We start from the raw sequence: 23,451 nt of genomic DNA on the forward strand, positions 1-23,451 counted from the left end.
CAATAAACGAATGAGAGCTTAATATAAATATAAAAAATTTATTGAAATGAAAGTATAGCAAATAATAAAAATACGTAACAAAATTAATTAAAAATCATTAAATTTATGTCAAATTATTAAATTATATATTGCGTTGGAAAGATCAGCAGCCGTGGATAAGGTTCTGTGTCTGTCTAAACCGAGTCCGAGTATTGAAGAACACTGACTTGACGGTTGTAGGTGACTGCACGTGACTATCATGAGTCGGTTTACTGGTTTGAAGGCAGATCTTCGCCAGTGCTCCGAAACGAAATATAATACTGTTGCAGAGTGTTTGCGGGTTTGATACTTTCCATTTTTTGGAGAAGATACGTAAACGAATTATGAGTGCTTGGCTTGGAGCGACGCTGGTCGCGTTTGTCTTAATAATTGTTCTCTTGATAATCAAACAATTGTTCTGGAATCCGCGACTAAAGAGTGTCAAGAACAAACACGTTGTGGTGAGTATTTATATCTTCTAACCTCGAAAAAGAACGTTTATTCATATAAATATTACATAAAAACAAATAAAAACAAGCTAATAGCGCGAAAATAATAAAAATAATAAAACTTTTTAATAATAATTAAATGAATTTATTAAAATGCCCCACTTCTTTGAGATTATCTTTACAATTATATAGACAGACTATACAATGATAAGAAATTACATATTTACATAGAAAATCTTGACAATGGATTCTTATTTATCATAAGAGCTAATATAAATATAAAAACTTATTCAAATAAAAGTGAAAATTCTTTAAATTTATGTCAAATTATCAGACTATATATTGCGTTAGAAAGATTAGTAGCCGTTTTCCATAATTTTTTTAAGGAATATATACACAATGGTAAAAGAAATTACATACATATTTACATAAAAAAATCTTGGCACTATTTATTTGTCTGACAATATTCAGAGTTTTATTGATCTCGTTTGTTGACAGGATGCAAAAGGTTGTGTGAGAAGAAAGATTGCACATTAAATTGTTGTAGCTGAAAAATCTTAAAAGTATAAACTTCTTTTCAGATAACTGGTGGCTCCAGCGGTATCGGAAAATGCGTAGCGATTATCGCTGCAAGACACGGGGCGAATGTCACGATAATTGCGAGGGATGTTCAGAAATTAGAGGCAGCCAAAAACGAAATACTGCACGCTTGCGAGAACAAAGATGTACAAAGGGTGGAATATTTGTCTTTGGATATCGGAGCAAATTATGAAAACGTTGAGAAGGCACTGGCCGATCTCGAGAAGACCATGGGACCAATTTACATGCTCGTCAATTGTGCTGGTATCGCGATCTGCAGTAAAATAGAAGACACCACCCCGGACAGTCTAAACAAAATGATACACATAAATTTGCTCGGTACATATTATTGTATAAAGGCTGTCACGCAGAGAATGAAAGCTTCCAGGGAAGGAGTGATTGTGCTTACATCATCTGCAGCTGCTTTCCTAGGTATATTTGCGTTAGACATTCTCATTGATATTTGCTGCTCCAGGCTGTCTATTCAAATCTTGTAAAAAAAATTCGCTTCCCTGATCTTTCAGATATTTTTATGTAAAATTCTAGGTAAAGAGAATATTTTAAAGACTTTTTTCGTTCAATTGTCTAAAATAAAATTTTTATTTTAAGCGTTTTTAAAATAAAGAATATGCATTGCATATTCAATATTTTATTAGGATATTAAATATCTACAGAGATAGATATCTATTTATAATTTACAGTTTAAGGGCAAAATTATCAAAGAAAGGGTTTTTGGACAAAAATTTAGTCCCAATTAAATAAATTCTATGCGAATTTCCTAGATTATTTCAGGTTTTTTGTATTTTTTCAGGGAATATACACCCTGTTACTTAAATAAGCGTAAATAAAGGAGAATTTGCATATTTGCACAGGTATCTTTGGCTACTCCGCTTACTGCAGCACGAAATTCGCGCTTCGTGGCCTGGCGGAAAGCATAGCGATGGAACTGCGACCATATAATATCTCTGTGACTCTGTCTTTACCGCCTGACACAGACACGCCTGGTTTCGCCATCGAAGAGCTGTCGAAGCCTCTGGAAACAAAACTCATATCACAAACGTCAAAACTAGTCAATCCCGACGTAGTCGCCGACAAGCTTTTCAAGGACGCGCTGGTTAGTATCCGAAAAATAGCGAATTTTTTGGTGAAAAATATTCACGGAATTTCTCATAAAAATTTCCAGATTTTCTATAAAAATTCGAAAACTTTCTCAGAAAAATTGTAAAATTTTCTATACGAATTGGTACAATTATCAGAAATGTTCAGAAAAGGAATCTAAAAATTTATGAGTATTCACGATAATTCTCGTTTTTTTTTCAGATTAGTATATCTGAAAATATCTGAGGTATTTTCATAATCCACGATTTATCAGTTTTTATTTATCTCTCTTCTCTTTGAATACACATGTATTACATAACGATAAAAGAACATAAATGCCATTTTATTTTTATTATCTATTAGATATTATACAAAGGTAGAATGACGCATTACCAGAAATCAACACATATCTTATTTTATCTTTTTTTGATTTTTTGTGGAAAATAAAGCTAAAATGACGCATTAATTTGTATCGCTAAATGAAATGCACAAACAAGAGAAATATAAAAGCTGATAAATTGTGGATTTTTTTTAGAAATATTTCGTTAAAAAGAATACATTAAAATTCATTATATAAATATTCTGACAATGAGTAATATGGAGATATTTTATATTTTTTTCATAAATAAATTTTGTACAAATTTATTCTAAAATATTCTGAAATTTCTTATTTTATAATTTTCTAAAAATATTAAAAAACTTGAATAAATCTGATATTTTTTTCAAAAATGTTTTAAGTCTTTTAAACATTTAAATTACAAATTAAATTATAAATTTAAATTACATTTAAATTTCTAAAATTTTCAGGAAATTATAAAATTTTTTTCACCAGGGTTCTCTTTTCTTGATTTCCTTTATTGTTGGATGATAATGATATTGCAGGCAGGTAAATTCTTCTCTTTCATCGGTCTGGACGGTTTTATTCTGGCCACGTTGTGCTCGGGAATGTCGCCGTTCAAGTCGATCAGCGAACTGTTGCTACAAGCATTGCTGATGGGACTGTTGCGGATAGTTAGTGCGTTCTACCTAATCTGCTTTGACAAGATCATCCTGAACTGCATAACAACGCGTGATAAAAATAAAAAATCTGAGTGATTTCTCTACATTCTCTTATCGATCAGATATTAACATGTGATATTTTTTTTTATATATTCCCAACCAAAGCATTTAATATAATTTTGATAAACCTTCACGAATGACATATTTTTTTTTTTTTTTTTTTTGTGATATATCGACATTCGCACAATTTACTTAGATTTACATGATGTCTATTTTATTTTCTTTTCAAAATAAACTCTTCCATTTTCACAATAACTTGTAAAGAAACATTATTGTATAACAATATATGTATATAATGTAACACCAAAAAATGTATGTGTTTCGAGAAAGAAGTAAAACACGTTCTTAACGGTTTGGCTTACTTTTATTAGATATCCCGTAAGTTCATAGTATAATGTTTTTTTTTTTCTTTTATTAAGCTTTATGGTTCTTACACACATAGAACAGGACCGTTCTTCGTCCCGCTTCGCCACGATAGTTTAAAAACGGAAACGCTGAAACATTCGTATGTAAAGAGTACCTCCCATGAGACGTGGACGGGGCTCCCCGTTCGACGTCGATCGCGTCTGCACGCCATTTGTAAAAGATCAAAGTCGTGCTTCTTCCTCTTTATAAACTCATTCAAATAAATCTCCCTTTTTTCCGCATTCGTGTAAAATCCTGCAACCACGATCGGCGCCGACCGAGTGCGAGCTTGTCACGTCCAGCTTCCTAAAATCAACTTATATGCGTAGAAACGGCGGTCAACGAAGATTTGTGTCTCTCGAAATTGCGAAAGTTCGATAATGATGGGTTTAACATTGATTTATTATCTCGCTCTCGTTCTCTATCTCACTTTTTCTCTCTCTCTCTCTCTCTCGCTCTCTCTCATTCTCTCTCGCTCGTGCACTTCATTTTTAACTGTCTCTCGCTCCGTTTATCCCATTCGCTCCAATATTCTTCGTTCTTTCCTCGGCATCATCTCGTAGATTCGTTAAAGTCTATTTTTCTTTTCTCGTTAACCCTAAAGCGCTTATTAAGGTGTACAGATGCGAATCCATGAGACGAGGCTTGGCTTCGAGGAATATCTTCAGAGTGTTTTTTGCTGTTTTTCTTCTTTTTTAAAACTTACGATTAACTTTAAATCGATGTCCGCTTATCCGCGCGCTCGACAAATTCTGCCTTCTCGCTTCAATTTCCGTGACTTGTCTCAACCCTCTGGCTTTTACGGTCGCAAATCTTCGTCGAACGTTCGAATCGGCAGACATGTTGCGTTAACGATTAATTAGACCCCTTACTACAGTGTGATCTGTCGCGTGCTGTCAACCAAACGCCCGTTAACGTAGGACCTCATTTTTAACGTTAAGAGGACGTTGTCGAACTTAATTGCTCGCAATGGATTTATCGAAGCTCCTGATTTACGATGTCGATCTCTCTTACGTAGCGTACATTTCGCTAAAGATATACCAACGTAATAAGCCACCGCCGATGACGTAATACTCGTCAAATCGTACGTTCGGGAGCTTCAATGTTCGTGTGTAATAATCGCACGATGCGTTTCTTCGCGAATTTCATTATAGTGACGCTTTAACGAAGTTATCCGCCGTCCCGAGGGTGTCGATCGACGACAAATAATTCTCTATTCGCTCTTTTAACCCTCCACGGCTGACGGAATAAATATCCGCTCGGACAAAAAAGCGAGTCGTTCAGTTTTAATATAGAGGACTGTATTCTTGAATAATTCGTATATATCAAGATTAAAGATTTATTACATTTATATTTGAAGAGAGAGAGAACGACTCAGGTCGTTCGCGCTTTCAGACATACATAAATGCAGTAGAGGGTTAAAATTGCAATAATTATTTTCAATTATTTCAAATACAATTTCCAGCAGAGCTATTGCAATTGTTTCATGTTCGCCTAAAAAGTTGATCACTTTCGAAGAAGACATCTCTTTTCCGTCGCCAGACTCGAAATCGATTTCCGATGACCTGTTTCTTTCTCTCTTTCTTTCTCATCTGCCAGAACCGTGTAATCGATTTACGGGATGTTTCTCCGTCTTGAGGAGAAAAAGAAAACAAAAAAAAAAAAAAAAAAAAAAAAATTCAAGATCACTTGATGGCGCGGCAACACGGATGGATCACGTAGGAATTGGAATCCCCGCGAACTGATAGAGATTCTATTTCTGGGTCACCGCGTTTTACCCGTCTTTCATCTTTCCGATGACGACGGTATCGTATCGCCCGAACACGAACATCTCTCTCTCTCTCTCTCTCTCTCTCTCTCTCTCTCTCTCTCTCGTATATAGCTTACTATCTCGAAGTAACATCTAACTTCGTGTTATCTACGCGTAAGAGCACATCGACGTACTGTCAGGACGGTCACAAACATCACTCTCGAGAAACAAAGTATGTTCACTTTGAAATTCGTACCGCGACTCTCGGGAATCGGCGCGCGTTTCTGCGTCGGATCAATCGGAGAAGATAAGGCTCCCGGATTCGCATCGTTATCTCGAATCTTCACGTGAGATGCGGAAGGTTCGTTCACGATGTCACTGTAAAAAATTTCTCAAGAATTCAGACACATTTTATTGTCTAATCACTCGAATCCGAGTGTCTGAAAATAATTTCAGACAGTCTGTCTTATCATCAGTCATTTTTCTAAAGAGTTTAGAAGAACGTCTGAAAATTCGGACAGGGTGGCTGTAAGAAAATTTTAGACACTTTGTCTGCGGTTATTTTTTACAGTATATATCGCGAAGAAAGAAAGATTCGTATAATCAAAGATCCGGGAGCTTTAATATTAACGAATAAGATATCTTTAGCAGGTTTTCTTCGTTTTGCTTCTCCGACGATGTTTTTCGAGAAAAACGAGAAATAAGATAATAGATAAGCCCGCGATCGGCAACGTCGAACGGAAAGAAGTATACGCGACACTTAAGGACTACAATAGATTTTGGTACAAAAATTCAATGCTGTTCTACATTAGAATTAGATTTTAAGACGACGTTTCTCTCCCAATTGGATTTTTTTTTCGTCGTCCCGCCGTCTCGTTATTTTCTTCTCTTTAAGTTACTTATCTCTTTTTTTTTCTTTTTTTTTTTTTTTTTTTTTTTGCGGTGAAGCAAAAGAGCGACGGGGATGAGCGCGGAATTGCATTTCTTCTTCCACCCCGCGAGGGGGAGGCCCCTGTCAAAGCGAGAAAAAGGAGGATTTAATCGCGGCAGCGGCCTCGCGCGCAACATTGTTCTCAGATCTTTTCATCTATATATCCGATATTAGCCTCGCGAGGCGCGGGAAGAAGAAAAGGCGGAAACGATATAAGGAAGCACCGCATCCCCGATCGACCCTTTTTATCTTAAAATGTGTCATTCGACCAACGCCTTGGTACACGTCAGTCCAACGAACTTCTCTCTCAATGTACGCGTTTAGATGTGCGTATGTGTGTGTATGTATGTGTGTGTGTGTGTGTGTGTGTGTGTGTCTGTGTATCCGTATATATGTATGTATGCATGTGGCTTAATTTTTGTTCTCGCTTTCTCATTTCCTTTCACGCCGATTTTTCTCTCAGTCTTTTCGTCGCAAGCAGACTCACGCACACACGCTAAAGCCGTACGTTCGCATCCGAGCCGCGTAGCATTTTTTTTTTTTTTTTTTTTTCACAGTCGCTCGCGCATTCACCCCGCCTGGCTATTATGTCCGACAATATATCTGCATTTATATCCATTAGTTTTTTTTTCTCTTACGCTAGGCATTAATTAGTGTGTTACATCTAGTCGCGTGTGGCCGGCCCGTGCTATCCACGTGCGCGTTCACGAAGAAACGTGCGCGTTCCGCTTTCTTTTCGCACTCGGACATTGGCACCGGCGTGCCATGGAAAAGCGTGCGCGCCGGTGCTTGCGTTCCGCATCCGATCTTCGCGTCGCTTTTTTTCCGTTGTACTTAACCCTCTGACGAGACAAGCACCGAAGATCTGTCATCGCGCATAAGACGCGCGAAAGGACCCCGTCCGTTTAAAAAAAAAAAAAAGAAAAAGAAAAGTCTTTGAATGGAAGTCTAGGATAATATCCCGGACGACGCGTGAAGATCGTATCCTAGGTAATTTTCACATTTCGATCACGAGATACCCGCGAATGTTCGAATCGAAATGGAAGTCTCGGACGATTTTGGAGAACATCGTATACATGTATATACGCGCGGCATCTTTCTTGATTCTTTCTTTTTTTTTTTTTTTTCTTCTTTTAATCGAGAAAATCTGCACCCTCTTTTGCGATACCGTGCGTGATTCCCGAGCCGGTTAGCACGGGCGGCCAGACCCATTCCAATGCGTGTGTTTTACGATCCGAAAAATTACACAGTAACGTTATTTAGTTAATTTTTTTTTCTTGTTTCTTTAGTGTGTAACACGTACGGCATATCATTAATTAACGTTACGTTATTTATATGCTATATTATGTTATTTACAATCACATGAATCGTAGATATTCTAACGAATCGTTCGTCTCCTGCCGGTGTCCTCGTATTTCACGATGTATATTTCTTCCCTCTCGTTTTCGCATCTCTTTATCGTATATCTCTTCAGGACTTTGCTCCAAAAAATTGTCTCAACGAGAACTTACGCCCTATACGCTTTATATGCACCCCTCGTTCGTGCGAGCTGAAACTTGTTCAATATTCAACACCCATGTGCAACGTATTTGCGCGCGTACACATATACATATATATATTTCTGTTCGTTTGTATATATATATATATATTTATATATATAGATTTATTTATATATATATATAATATTATAAAAAACAGTATATTTCTTCTAGAGAGTACTTGCGAGAAGAAAGCAAATTCGCGGGGGGCGCGTGGGGGGCGCACCCATCCGGAAAGCCGTACGCTCGTTCGCTAAATTATACAACCGATCATGCTCAGAGGCGGGCACGCCGCGGGCCAAAACCGTCATCGTGAAAATACGCGAAATCTTATCAAAAGGTAATTTAATTACCGAAAGTATCCGCCTATCGTTACATCTCTATGAAACGTTCAAAAAACCCCGTCGAAAAAGAATCAAAGTAGGATTTAAAATACATATAAAACTTGTAGATAGATTATATTACACGCGTATATTTGTAAATCTTTTATATATAGGGCAAATATCACCTTTACGTTTAATAGAGAAATAGCTATCTTTTTTTTATTAATTTCGACAACTTTTACAGAAAGGATAAAAATATTTTATTTGAATATTAAATATTAATTTCATTAGAATGTGTATTTTCCTCTAAATTTCTAAGAGATGTTCCAATTTTCAATATAAAAATTCGATATTCTCTCGAAATATCGCAAACGTGATGATAAATGAATCAGTGGATCAGTGGAAAATGTATCGGTCTGCGCGGCCCACGTCGCGGTAAATTAGCCTGTGCATGCGCGGACGTATGATATTATTTTGATCGGCGTGTGTATACTCAATGCGCTTTTAATACTAAAATATTGATCGCGGATCGTCTTTTTTCGCTTAGTCATCTTTGAACGAGATTTAAGTATTTATAGGGGCAGTGATAATTTCCTTCGCGACATCTCGTCTGTCCTTAAGGTTCTCTCGGTCGATGAACCTCGAATAAAAATGATTCGTATTAAAAGTAATGATTCATTTCATCTATATATATATATATATGTATGTCAAATCTGTTTTCGTGCTGGAAATATCGCGCGACTAATTTGAATCTGATATGGCAAGACGTCGCTTGATATGAATTCATTTCTTCGGATCAAATATTATCATCGTCGTCTAATTAACATTTTTCATCTTCCAATAAATTCCTTTTGTCTTAAGATTCTTTCTATCTGTCCTCGTAGGTTTGTTTCAAACCATTTCGGAATAAATCTGCTGAACGATAAATTAAAAAAAATTCACTTTTTCTTTTTCTTTTTTTTTTTTTTTTTTTTTTGAGCTCATATCGACAAATCATCTAAGAGACAATGGTCGAGATTGCTCAATCTCAGGACGATCCTAGATCACGCGATAGACGTCGAGTATAGACACGCTTGTTATAATCGGTCGCTATCGAATATAATAAATCACATCGCATTTCGAAAATTCATCGAACAAGTTTCAATTCTATTCGAGCGGCGCGGACGAAGTTTTTCTGTTTTTTTCCCATTCTCATCACGGTTCCTTCCCTTGTCGTCGCTCATCGACTTCCTCTCTCTCTCTCTCTCTCTCTCTTTTTCAGTCCTACATATATTTCTCATCACATTATCGCCTTCTTGTAACGGGCGCTACGAAACTACCCAACGCCCTCGCGACAAGATCTCACGATTATTTTTAGAGAGCTTTTTTTGAGATTTCGTAACTTCTTTCTACCTTGTCGGACTAATAACAAACGGGAAGTACGTGAAACTATTTTGCAAACATAAAAAAAAGCACAAAGACAAACACGTTTTCGTAGAAATATATAGGAATTAACTTCAATAAAACGATGATTATTTTAGATAAAATTTTTGAAAAAAATGTATTGTAAGATTAATAAATAACGTTATGCGTAAAATTATCATTTTGTTCGCAAATTTTTTTTTTTTTTACTGAAAATAATTAAACTCGTTCACGGACCACCCGTTTGTTTTATATTCAAACTCGACCTAATTTATATTTTCGACAACGTCAAAAATTTCATAGCTTCTCCAGCACGTATAGTTCTCGCAGCAATTTAACAAGAATTCATATAATTAACTAAGTTCTAATTTCTAACGGCCGGATCACTGTCTCGATAATCGAGATAAACCTCTAACTCTTACTTCGCGAGAGAAAAAACATACTATCACCAGAATCATTATTCTTCCCTCCCTTTCTATCTTTCTCTTTCTTCCTATCATTTTACCTTCCATCTTCCTAATCCTCTCACCCCATCGTCCTTTTTGTTTCTGATCTCGGGAAATCGGTCCGCAACGTCGAGGATCTCTTCTCTCGAGGTAGTCGGGGTCTCGTAGCAGGAGATAATCGATTATACGCGTATACCATCCTTGCGGTTTTGCCTGATTATCGTTCCGTCGCAAAGTAAGATGGATTTTTCGAGTAGAGAACCATAAGGATCAGAAGAACGAGGACGAACGGGCGGCTGCCGTGACTCGAGTACAATGTTACCACTCCTGCCAGCCACCACAAAGTAGGACAACCACCCGGCGCTGAACTGATGCCTCTCTGGATCGCCGCGGGATGTTCCCCTAGAAAAAAAAAAAAAAACGCCCGATATATTTGCATCGCGAAACAACAATGGACAAGGGAGTAAAGTCAGTCATGAAAAATTGCCATCCATATTCGGCTTGAGCAATTTTTATATTTCACATTTTTTTAAGCGTTTTGTTAAAGTCTGCTCGTGCATATTAAAAAGTACAACGCCGCATGAATTATACAAATGACAAAAGTTTACATTTTTGGAAAAAAAGAAAAAAGCCTCGGAGCTCTGGTCTATTTTTTTAATTTTAATTTCTACAGACTTTTTTTTTTCTCTTCCCAAAATAAGACAAACTTACCGTTTAGCACGTGTAGCTGCACGCTCGCGCTATCCAGGTTACTCGGGCTGCAAGTATAGTTACCCGAGTCCTCTCGTCTCGCGTTGTGAATCACGAGGCTGCTCACGGTATCTTGATCCATCCTCTTCGTCTGAATGTCGATTTTGCCCAGCTGATAATTTAGAACGCGATCGCCCTCGTGGTACCAGAAAACGTAGAACGGGCCCTCGAGGGACTGCTTTATCACGCATCGTATTGCGACTGTACTTCCGGTCTTCACGTACATGTCACGGTCCCCCAAGATCTCGATCTTTGGCACTGCAACGTGATTTCGATTAGTTGATATTTCTGGGTTTCTTTTCCTCCCCCTCTTTAAGCCGATGAGTAATCGGCTTTTAATACTCGCGCTTAAGACTCACCGACGATATTGAGCTTGATGATGTGACTCTTCTTCGGATCGGTCGAGATTTGGCACTCGTACTCGCCTTCGTCGCGCGCTTGCACATATTTCACTTGCAGCGTCCACGTGTCCGCCTCCCCGAAAATCGCCTGGAACCTTTCGTCCGGAATGAACATGGTTCTATCCACCGAGAGGATGTGCGAATCTCTTCTTCTGATCCAGGAAACCTTCAAATAATCCGAAATTAATCGCTGTCTTAAATGGAATCTCTTACATTAAATTTTTCACACATGTAAGATTATTTTATAATCACTTGACAATTATTGATCTCTTTAAGAATTTTCCAAACACATCTGAGACCTTTTACTTTCGTTTTCATTAGCCTTTAGCCTTCAAATCACATTAACTTGATTTCAGAATCATCAGACTGTCGCCCAGTCATTATTCGCAATTGAGTGGATATCGAGAGAGGCGGAAAAAGTTGAGGTTGCGTATAAAAAGCTCGACAAGTATAACAAGCAACGGCAAAGATACGGTGAAAAAATTAAGAAAGCTCGCATTCCGCTTCTTCCGATTCCGGACGATCAATCTTCCGCTTCTCGTGTCGCGAAGTTAATTTATCGTTCATCGACCGGACGGCTCGCGCGCGCCCTCGACGGAAATCTAGATGGTGCACAAATACGGGCAGCAGCTTGCGTCGTTCGAAAAACGAAGGTGACGTACGAATATACATTTAATTCGCCGACCTGATAAGGATCGAGCGACGGCGACGGTCCTCAAGTACGCGCCGGGATTATTACGAGAGTTGCGTGTTACCGGACACTTAATCCCCGAGCGCGTGCCAATAGACGACAGCTGTACACCCTGTGTACTCGAGTACGAGTATTTGCCTGCGTACACGTTCAAGTTCGTTAACGAGGGACCACCTTTGAGTGTACTCTGCGTGCCAGCGGGAATTACGCGTCTGATGACGACCACCCTCTGCAAAACCGTCCTCTACCCCCCCCCCCCTCCGCCCGACCCCTGACACGAGTCTCCGATTACTGATTTCGTGATGCGGGTTACGGGAGCGTGTGGGGAGGCCGGATAAAACGCGAATCATTAACAGATTGGCGTTTTATTAGCGAAGTAAATTGATCCGACGATGGGAGCCGCGATCGCAATTCACGATTTAATAGCACGAGACACGTGGGCGGGTTATCTGTCGCGGATGATTATCCGTCATGAGGGAAATAGGACAAGTCTCGCGCGATATAGCGATTGTGAAATATTATTAATCATGTCGTTGTAATTTATAAACTGTAAACTTTTGTTAAAATCGGTCGCAGGCTGTTCAAGATCATTTTTTTTTTTTTTTCGGAACGTTAGTAAAAAAGATGATTGATAACGGAAATAAGTTTTATCGCTTTTTGTGCATCAATTATAATCGCCGAGAACTCAATCAATATTAATAAAATAGAGATCGAGAGATGAGGGCATTTGCATATAAATAAATTTTGCTCGAAGATAAGCGATGAAATGGTACTAAATGAAACCAGAGCAGTAATTGTAAAAGTAATTGTCTTTTAAACTCTGCTCGATTTAGTTGTAATAATTTATCCGATTTTTAGCATCATCGTTATCGAATACTCAAATAGAGTCGCATTATCCAGAGAACTGTCAGACAGGAATTTCGCCATTACATGCCAATATCCGTCAAGTAAACTCGTTAATAAATCAAACTGTCAATATCATGTAACATATGAGGCAACTCCCTCGACCTATTAAAGATACAGGAGACGATATGACAAATTAGGTCTCAATTCAAAGGCGCGATGACAGGTGTATTGATACGTATGACTCCACGTTACCTTTACATAAGATAACCATAGTAAACAAAATGTAAGACGTAAAAACAACTGTAAGCGTCACGCTGTTAAGACATTAATTTTTTTATTTGTCAGAAAAGACATATCCCGAGATTTTTATTCCCGCGACGCTTACAGCTTTTTTTAGGTCAACGCTTTAATTATATCGTCAAATGACTTACTGATTTGTTACCAAGCTGCCGCACTTTGCACGGTAGGTAAGCGTGAGTGCCCAGCTGCGCTGTGATATTCGTTGGAGTGTTCGAGTCAAAGTAAGGCCCCGTGTAAATCCCGTCGAACCTCTTCACCAACGAATGAGATCTCGTACTCACCCCTGCAAAAATTCCCGGCTCTCAGAAAAAAAGTCTGTCTGGCGTGTGTACGTCTCGGTATCGTTGCGTGATATCACGAGACGGAGAAACTCGGGCGCAATGCGGAGATACGACAAACGTATGTGTGTATACAGGGTGTAACAAAAAGATTGAAAACAAATAAAGCAGCATGTTCATCGTGAAAAATAAAAAGTACTTTCTTATATAAATTTATATGTATTTTCATTTAATATATATTTATTATTATTTATTATTTTTATTTAATTTATATATTTTGTTATGTCATGGGTCTTTGTTTCCCTTCGTAGGATATAAAAAGAAGATGCAGGGCGCTTTAAAATTTGTTTAAAAAGAAATAGATTTAATTGAGATTTATTAAATATAAAAAAAATAAATATAAAATAATTAAATTTTTCTTTCAAGCTTTTCAAGATAAATTAATAAAAACTTGGTTGAAATATTTCATTAAGGAAATGGCAGATGTATGCATTTTATTTATGGACTTGTAAACGCCAATAATGTGTTAATGTGCGTGTTTTAAATAGCTCCATCAAGTTCCATATTTACGTTACTGGAGATAAGGAGTTAATTTTTTTTATGTTTAATAGACCTCCATTATTTAAGAAATCCCTTCATTTTTCACTGATAAATACGTTGTTTTATTTATTCCTAATCTTTTTGCTACATCTTGCATAGATATTCTTTCGGTGAAAGAAATCGCGGATGCGTGAACCGCGCGAATTTTCGGCGATGCATCCTGAAAACATCCGTATAATTTCAGCCGCATCGCCCGCGTCATCGGCACACGTTATGCGGCAAATTAACATGGAAGGAGTGAATTTTGGCGTCGCAATGGAATAATAAAACCGAGCCAGACCTCGAAGAAGAGGATGCTATTTCGCATTCGTGTGCCGTTTTCGCTCGCTCGTTCGTGCGACGCTATTCGGAATAAATCCTATCGCGGAGACTCCGCCAAGGAGGTGCCGTCCCCGAGGGAAATGGATACTAATCCCGGGGATTCCGTTTCGGAGAAATCTAAAGGCGGATCAGCATTCGGCGGGCGTCTTTCCAACGGCCTTGACGATATCACATCCGATATCTAATGTTCGATCGGTATAACGCGTGGGATCCCGCGGCTGTTCGTCCGGTTTCGCATGGCCATAATCGAAGAACACGATTGCCAGCTAAGTGTAAAGAATGATATCCCGAATCACGACGACAGAACATTTTATACCCATGGAAGCGTACACAGAAAAAAAAATAGAGTTAAAAAAATTAAATTAAAACTTACATACTTTGATTATTTAGCAATCATTGTTTCATAAAAGCAACAATACGTAATCTAAATTAAATAAATTAGAGGCTCTAACTATTACTAAGTGATACAAATATAGAAACAATTAGGTAATAGAGCCGACGTGGATGTAGGGTATAAGGTAATTTTCAATCAATTATTCAATTTATATTTTATTATTAATGATCCAACCGTTTCAGACTCCTTTCGAGCCTTCTTAAGTGATTTAAACAATTATAAATTGATAGAAAAAGTATATAAGATAAATATAGATACATAAGATAAATTTAGATCATCATTAATAAATTAAATGGATTGAATAATTGGTTGAAAATATATACTTTATGCCCTATCCTATATATTTGTAGTACTTAATCTTAAATTTCAATAATATTAATAATTTTATTTAATATTATATGTATAATCATGAAGTTCTCAAGAAGATAACATTATTATTTTAATTTTATTATAACAAATTTTTAGATTAAAATAAAATAGTAAACAAAAGTTTACTATTTGTTCATCGAAATTTTTTTTCTCTATTTATGAAAATGATTCTTGAGTAATAAAAATATATATTTCTTGATAGAAGTTATATTAAATGTCTTTAAACAAGCAATTTGTATTCGCTTAACTATATGTAATTTCATTTCAAGATTTACATGAAAATAAAAATATTTTCTAAACTATAATCTTTTTTTGTGTAGTTGACTAAATTGATAAATATTCAGCTCATTTTATACTTTTATTGTAATACGTTGATTCCATATATATATATATATTAAATTATTATTGTATTAATTAGGAGAACTAGATTCGTAGATTGATGTTATTAATTCCTTGGGTCGTTTGAATTACATAAGACGCAAACATGTGTCGTCACGCTATCAAGATTTGCCGAAACTTTGACAAACAACAAAGCTGTTGATAATTACGCTTAATTAAGATCACGGGGGTGATAAGCGCGACGTGATAAGGAATAAATATGAAATCCTTCGTATACGATGCAAACCTCGCTCCACACGGCTTATCGTGCATCGATTGTTCTACTTATGCGCAAGAAAATCACAGCCGCTGCAACGGCGTTAATTATTGTTTCAGTCAAGCTAAATGCAGGGTAATGAATCATGAATTTATCTTGACAAATAATCGGCAAACCAAGATAAACAATGCTGGTAGAATGTTTGTAGATTTGTGTTTTTCACATAATTTTTCAAGTAAAGTTTTTCCCTCCATTTTTCTTATACAAATAAACATTTAAAATAATTGCAACGAAAGAGAAAGAGTTAGGAAGATTTCGAAATGATTAAATTTAATATTAAATATAATATAATATAAAATTTAATATAATATAAATAATAATTATATGTATTAACTATACTTATTATATATTACATATTAAAAATTAAATATTAAATAATAATTACTTTATTAGTTTCCTAAAGTTTATCATCTTCAACTTTGAAAGAAAAAAAAATCATCCTACTGTCATATATTGATTTTTCGAGAATAATAAATGAGGTCAATCTTCACTCGCGATAAAAAAATGACTCGCTTCATTCCAGTCGGTGGCAAAATCATATCATCCCGGAAACGTCGCAACCGTATCCTGTAGGATCGTGAGTCATAGTCGACGAATCCATCTGGCCAACACGTTTCCGCAGGAAAGATTGCGCCTAGATTGGCAATCAGGGCGCGACGACAAGCGCTGTATTGTCAAACGCGTCGGAGATATGAATCCGCGTCGAGAGACGAGGCCTGTTTATCGGTCCTCTCCTCTCGCGCAGTCGATCCTGTCGATCTTGAGGAACGTAAAATCTGCGCACGCGCTCTGCGGTTAAGCCCTCCCTCGCCCACCGAGTCGGGATCATTTGCCTACCGCGAATATCATACGCTATATAAATGCTGTCCACGTCGCGCCAAACGTATTTTTCACCAGCCGAATTACACTTTGCTGAGAGAGATCGCGATAGTCCCTCAGGGGTGCGTAATAATCGCGCTTATCTCGAGATTAAATCGAGCAAAGAAACATTCCTCGCGGGCGGAGGTAAAGGACGGATAACAACGCGGTACAGATATGCATCGTGTTGTGAAACGTGTAATTTTGCAACGTAATAGCTAAAGCAAGTTTTCTCTCTCTCTCTATCTCTCATTAATGAATAATCGAATGCGTTGGGCGTGAATGCGATGACGAGCGTGGGCGCGACTGGCAGGTGCATTATTCATGTCGACGTTTTATAAATCGGATTGTGCGCCGACCCCGTCGTACAACCTCGTGAAGGGTGCGTGGAAATCACGCGTACGCCCCCGTTTACCGGAGATTCCGATAAAAAACTGTAAAGCTCGGATGACAACGCGGTCGTGCATTATTTAAGAGCGCTGAAATAATTAATCCGAAAGCGTAAAATAAAACTTTAATATTTCGATTATCGTTATCAATTATCATTAAGGGCCACGCTCTGATTAATTTAATCGTTTATTAATTTTTACGAGATGACCAACGTAAAAATTTCCAACTATATAATTCTCGTATATAATAAAAATTTTTATATTCTACTGTTGCTTTATAATATAAATTAATCAATGATTAAATTGACCGAAGTTTAAAAAAAGTTGCCTTAAAGTCGCTCGTTTTTTTACGAAGCTCTCTGAATGAAAAAAATTGAAACGTTTTACGAGCAGAATAAAAAAATAAAAAGTACTCGAGAAAATCTGTCGAGGAGTGAAAATTATTATGAAAATCCGGGGTAACGTGGCTCTTTGTAAATTTGTTCCACTTTGTGTAACAGTAAGTCGCGAAGGTGTCTTGCCGATGCGTCTTCCCACTGTGTAATTGAGCGTGGAACGTGATCGTGAAAGAAAAAGACAGAGAGAGAGAGAGAGAGAGAGAGAGAGAGAGAGAGGAGGAGCAGAGAAGAAGTAAATTTCTCGGAAACAGAAGACGAATCTAAAATCGTATATATTTCCCAAGAGACAAAGCTACCCCCGATGTGCAGAGAGAGAGAGAGAGAGACTCAAGCTGCGTCCAGGAAGGCTGGTGTTTCCTTTCCCACTTTATCAGAACGACACGTACGCATGCCCGTGCAGTTTTACGACGTCATCGTGTACTAAACTGCCACATAAATCCCAGTTTTTAGCTCCTGAAAGATTATTTCCCTCCGACGCGTGACGTGATTTTATAATAACTCTCAACTCTCGCGGACGGCCTTATATTGAAATACTCCCGTAATGCGTGCGAGATGATATTAATCCTTTCCCTTGTGCTAAGAATAATTTAATGTCACACGCGAGAGTGTGACATTTTTTATATAACAATCTTTTTTCCGTCTATAATTATAATTTAAATAGAAAATAAATCTATAAATTTTAATACAAAATAAATATCGACGTCAATGATAAATCTAAATAAATAAAAAAAAATTTGTGTTATTATACTAACAATTATAGATAGAACGCGTTTCTCCGCGGGATGCAGTTTCTCGAATGCAAGTTCGCTAAAGTCCCATCACGTTTTACGAAAATCTATTTCGCCCATCCAAAATGACTTCTCGAGCGCGGTTTCGCTCGTGCAACGTCTCGAGTCAGTAGTTTAGCCCTGAGTTGTGGCATCCGCGTTGATAGCACGTCGAACTTCTCCATTTCCGGAGAACGAGCGAAGCGGCCCGCGGTTAATCACCGGTGAGGTATAATCAGCGATTGTGTAGCAGCGTGCCTTAGACACATACACGTGGGTGTATGTGTAAAGCGTATGTGAGTACTACGGATCGAAAGTGTATAATATATCGTCGAGGTGATGTCGGAATAAACTCGCCATTACCGGGTAGTAGAACTTCACGTAGTAGCTTCTCGTAGTCGAGAGTAATTAGTGTACTTTTCAAGTGGTTTACCCGGAGAGAAACTACGCTGATACTTGAGTAAATTATTCAACCAACGGTCGAAACCGATTGCATCGCCAGGAACGGCGATGTCGATGAACTTTCCACGCGGCTACGAAAGGCGGGCGAGGTCCATGGTGATAATCCGATTTTATCGCCGCTTCGGATTTTCCGTTCGCGCTCCGTTACTCCCAGAATTGATTTTGCCCCGCTGAAGAGACAGGCTGAAGAGAGCGAGGTCGGTCTTTTAAACAAATATTCTTTCGCGAGCGATTGCGTCACTCGCGGTTAAAAATTCTTAGCGGTGTCACATATTTGTGTCGTCTATTCAATTCGGAAACCCTTGGCCTTTTAAAGTTAATTCTGCACTTGGTATAAATATTCTTTCCATCGAGATAAAAGCTCCTACATTTTGCTAACAATAAGTTGGCAAGATTATTTTCAGAATAGATTCAATCTTACAGCTACCAACAAATTACCATTTATATATGAATAATCTTTTCGAACTGCTTTGTTTCACAAACTGATGAAGAAAGTCGGCCTCTTTCGACAAATTTGATTGAATTCATGTTTAAAGAAGAGATGCAAGAGTTTCATCCTGCAAAACGTCTCCACGATCGCGACTAGACTGTCTCGTGAATACGTACATCCTCCTGTCATCTATAAATAGATTCTCCAAAACACACCACTTGATACGACGTTTCTGTTTCATGAGCGGGTTTTAAAACGCGATTGCATCGCGATGATGCAGCCGCGCGAGATGAAATCGATAGACACGTCCCTGAACGACGTCACGGTGGAGAAAAGGGGGGAGCCGTTCGTCTCTCTCCGCTCGTCTTCATCGCCCGATGACGGAATCATCGAGACGACACGCAGAGAGAGAGAGAAAGAGAGAGAGAGAGAGAGAGAGATCCTGCAGGGATGGCGGGCGGAGAAGAGGCTGACAAAGAGGAGAATGTTATAGGAGTAAGGGACAAAAGAAGAGAGATAGGGAGACGTGGAGAGAACCTAGTGGAGGGAGGTACAATGCTGCGGCGCGACAAACAAGGGTGGCGCTAGATACGGTCCTGGACCGGGACCGGAGGTTGTGTCCCTTTTCTCCCTCCCCCCTTCCTCTCTTCCTGTTCGGAGTTCTCTCTTCAATCCTTTTATCCTTATCTATTCTCGAGTATTCCCCGAGATCTCCTCCGCGTATTCCTTGTTCGGTTCAGGATAGGAGGAAAAAACGTGACATCGTATGCATTCGTAATACGGTATATGCGAGAGAGAGAGAGAGAGAGAGAGAGAGAGAGAGAGAGAGAGAGAGAGAGAGAGAGAGAGAGAGAGAGAGAGAGAGAGACGTATGCAACGTATCGTTACACCCCAAAATCTGATCGATCCATCCGCAGCACGAGTGCCATGGAGCCCCACCTCCCCGCAAATCCGTGCGACAACATCGACGGCTTGATCGCAACCTACCTACCTACCTACCTACCTACCTACCTACCTACCTACCCTTGCATGCATCGTGAATCGAGAATATCTCTATCGCAGCATCCTCTCTCCTTTCCCCCTTCTCGAAGCGTCTTGCTCTTCTGGAACCATAACCTGCCGCGTCTGATATTTCATCGCCATCTGTTTTGCGTCAACGGTTAAATGTTACGTTTTCCCTGGACGATCGAGAGATGTTTGGCGAGTGAAGCTTACCAGTAATACCTAGTAGGATCCAGCACACGAGGCACAGGACGTAGTAGTTGACGTAGGAGGATCTCCTCATGGTGATCACGACGACAACAATGATGATGACGACGATGACGACGACGACGACGACGACGGCCTAACTGTCCCTGAATCCACTGACATCTCATGAAACACCTCAATGCATCCCTTACTCCCGGTGCTTCTTCTGCTTAATAATCATCCGTCGTCGTCCCGCTCATCTTGCAGCCTGGTGCTACCAGGAGTCGCGCATACTCCCGCGTTATCCGTCGTTGCAACCCTCTCGTTGCAACCTGCTCGTTGCGGCGTCCTCGTCGCACACTCACCAACCTTCCCGTCTCTCTCTCTCTCTCTCTCTCTCTCTTCTTTTCTTCCGTTCTCTTCTTCCTTCAAACACTGTGATATCACATTATCTTGCCGTTGGATACTCCTCACCGAACGTAACCGGCGGATCGCGATCGAGTTGATCAGTCTAGACGAGCGGTCCCCCCGGCGCGCAGAATTTATCGTTATATTCCGGAGCAACCGATCCGAAGCAAGATCACCGAATCCTTCTTTTGTCACTCGAAAGAAGAAGAGAACGCAAAGTGTCGCGCGCACCAAGGTCACGAAACGGTCTGCCTCGCCGTTTAACAATCGAGATCTCCCCCCCTCTTATCCTTTTTTTCAACCCCCGCGATTGTCACTCCTCGTTCTGTGCCAACATTCGGTATACCTCGGATCGGTCGACAGTGACTGGTGGTGAAACGCGACCGGGGTTTCCCGCACTCGGCTCGTCCGCGGTTTGTCGTCCCGGGCGAAGCTCTGAAACCGCCGGGCCTCCGGTGGCACTGCCCGCGCCCGCCCGGGGATTCCGCGCAGGCGTGCTCTCTCTCTCCTCTCTACTCTCTACTCCGGCGACGATCAGTCAGCCTCCTCCTTCCTCGAGGCCTTCTGCCTTTTCCGCCGCCGCCGCCGCCGCCGCCGCCGTCGCCGCCGCCTTCCGTCCCTGCGCTTCGGTTTTGCGCGCTTTATTCCGCGTCGCGCAGCTTCCACCGGCGCTGGTACACCCGCTCCAAATTCTTCTTCCCGCTCTTCTCGTCTTTCGTTTTTTTTGCGCCTTCTTCTGCTTCTTCTTCCCCTTCTTTTTATTCTTTCTTTCTGCCTTCTCGTTTACCTCTACTTTTACTTCCGCCGCCGTGTATCCTACGCGACGAGACCCCGCCAAGATCATTGCCCGTCGTCTCGCAAGCGTGGACAAATTTCACGCTCTTTACACGACGTCATCCTCTCCTGTATATCTTCTCTTTGGGAATTGAATGGCGCGCGTGTTCTGCTTTCCGCCAGCAGTTTCGAGGGAAAATTGAAACGTCGCATCTCTCTCGGTCGTAAGAGCGTGTCAGGTCGCACAGCATCGGATTATTCCTGCTCGTTAATGAACGTTAAAGAGCTCTCGTAGCGCTTTAACGGCCTCGTTATTTTTGTCTCTATACGCGTTCTCTCTTTCGAGTTTCTCCAGTTGCTCCAAACAATTTCAAATACGGTATTACGGTTCCCCTCTCTCTCTCTCTCTCTCTCTCTCTTTCTGTTCAATTTCAACCGCTGTGGTCTCATCCAAATTAATTCTCCGAGTTCCTTCCGGATTCTTGGATTCCTTAATCTTTCGCGAGCGTACATCTTAGACCTTTAGATGCGCGTGTTGTGGGTTTAAGTTTTCTTTTCATATTTATGCGATCCAAAGTTTCTCAACTTGCAACGACTTATGCAACGCGAGAAAATGGAAAGCGAGAGAGAAAGAGAGAGATCTCTCGCCGGATGAGACTGTAAATTACATTTACAGATATTTCCGAGAATATAATCACATTTATATGAAAAATGGAATTTTTGCCAAAACAATTGTATAATTGGATGTGTATTCATGTGCTGCATTAAATAATGTTTCCCGGCTATTTACGCAATATGCAACGTTGAAATTGAGGTAGACCGCCTGGAACGGAATGGCGGAAATGTATTTCGAGTCCCTCGTCTCTCTCTCTCTCTCTCTCTCTCTCTCACTCGGTGGAGCTTCAGCTCGCTTGGCTGTGGACAAATGTTAAGCCGCTTACGGTATGAATCTTATCCCCGGAGACTGATGTGCAGTGGGCTTGGCTATTTAATAGGAAAAAAAGGTACCGCTGTCGCGCTTTTGTTCGTGTTCTCTTCGAACAACACGATCGTTCTGAATCAGCATTCTCCCTCTTGGAGACGTTTAGACAATAAATGTCATGTCCCTGATCTTGTTCCACTTTGATGTAATGAACGAGTTTTTGATAGTAAAAAAGAAATCGAGTCTCTTTTGTATTCCTCCGTACTGGTATTTTTCTATGTTATTTATTGTATTTTATTACATATTGAAATTGTGCTCTATTTTATTTATTGATATTGTATTTTCATGTGATTCCATTTGCATTACGTTTACGATGGTTGTTCTCTGATGCCGACAATAAATATTACAAATAGATAGATATATTAAGTTGGTCGAGACAGATTTCAATTCGGCGTCCGTCAGATTTCGCATAATTTACGATGGAAAGGGTTTTTCCGTTCGATGTTATCGCGATGAATATCGTTCCAAGCTTTCACGTCCGCTTGCCAAAATTAACCGCCGTCATCTTTGAAAGTAAGTTTTCGTATTACCTCGACCACATTGACGTAATTTGTAGTATAAGATAGAGAGAGAGAGAGAGAGAGAGAGAGAGAGAGAGAGAGAGAACATACATGACAGTATTTGCTAAATTATACAACTTTTCTCTCTCAGATATACATGATCGATTGATCACATCCGCGTCTTTCCTACTTCGGAACTTTCTTATCTCCTCGCACGATTTCCTTTACTCGCGCATCTTCCAGAAATTAATGCTACTCATTTCGCATAAATAAATAGTATTTAAAAAATATGTGCTAATTAATTAAAGATTATCTGATCAGAAAACGGACGCAACAAAATGATTCGTACCAACGTAAATAAATAAATACGTTTTTTCAGGTCAGGCACATTAGAATTCTAAAAGAGTTGGACAAATGATGGCAGTGCAACTTGTTCGACAAAGTCAAACACACCGTCGTGGGATTATTCGGTTCTCAATCGGAGCAGACGAAAGCCGATCGGTTTGTTCGTTCACCGGCCCGGCCCTTCACCTCACCTTCAGACAACCCGAAGGGTCGTCCTCACCGATGGAAAATCCTACGCTTTTCATGGCGCATCGACCTGGCTGAGACGACGTTAACCTTATCGTCGGCGGTTCTAGAATTTTGCGCGTCTGCCGTCATGGGTTATATCGATAACCCGCAGAAAGATAA

At 39.5% G+C, this 23,451-nt stretch overlaps 2 protein-coding genes across 2 annotated transcripts; one reads left to right on the forward strand and one right to left on the reverse strand.

The window, feature by feature from the left end:
• Window positions 1-234: 234 nt before the first annotated feature.
• Window positions 235-3,658, forward strand: Kdsr (3-ketodihydrosphingosine reductase). Its single transcript, XM_072891895.1, has 4 exons — window positions 235-479; window positions 1,049-1,478; window positions 1,919-2,160; window positions 3,027-3,658. Exons 1-4 carry the CDS (start codon window positions 363-365, stop codon window positions 3,237-3,239), a joined length of 1,002 nt encoding a protein of 333 aa, XP_072747996.1. The 5' UTR covers window positions 235-362; the 3' UTR covers window positions 3,240-3,658.
• On the reverse strand, window positions 3,546-21,010 carry LOC140665601 (neurotrimin). Its single transcript, XM_072891894.1, is given in 7 exon segments — window positions 3,546-10,120; window positions 10,122-10,246; window positions 10,248-10,399; window positions 10,709-11,005; window positions 11,107-11,314; window positions 13,117-13,268; window positions 20,122-21,010. Coding segments are annotated over 7 exon segments (1,077 nt in total). The 5' UTR covers window positions 20,192-21,010; the 3' UTR covers window positions 3,546-10,047.
• Window positions 21,011-23,451: the final 2,441 nt, after the last annotated feature.

Source organism: Anoplolepis gracilipes, chromosome 5, assembly GCF_047496725.1.
Source record: "Anoplolepis gracilipes chromosome 5, ASM4749672v1, whole genome shotgun sequence".
Taxonomy (NCBI): Eukaryota; Metazoa; Arthropoda; class Insecta; order Hymenoptera; family Formicidae; genus Anoplolepis; species Anoplolepis gracilipes.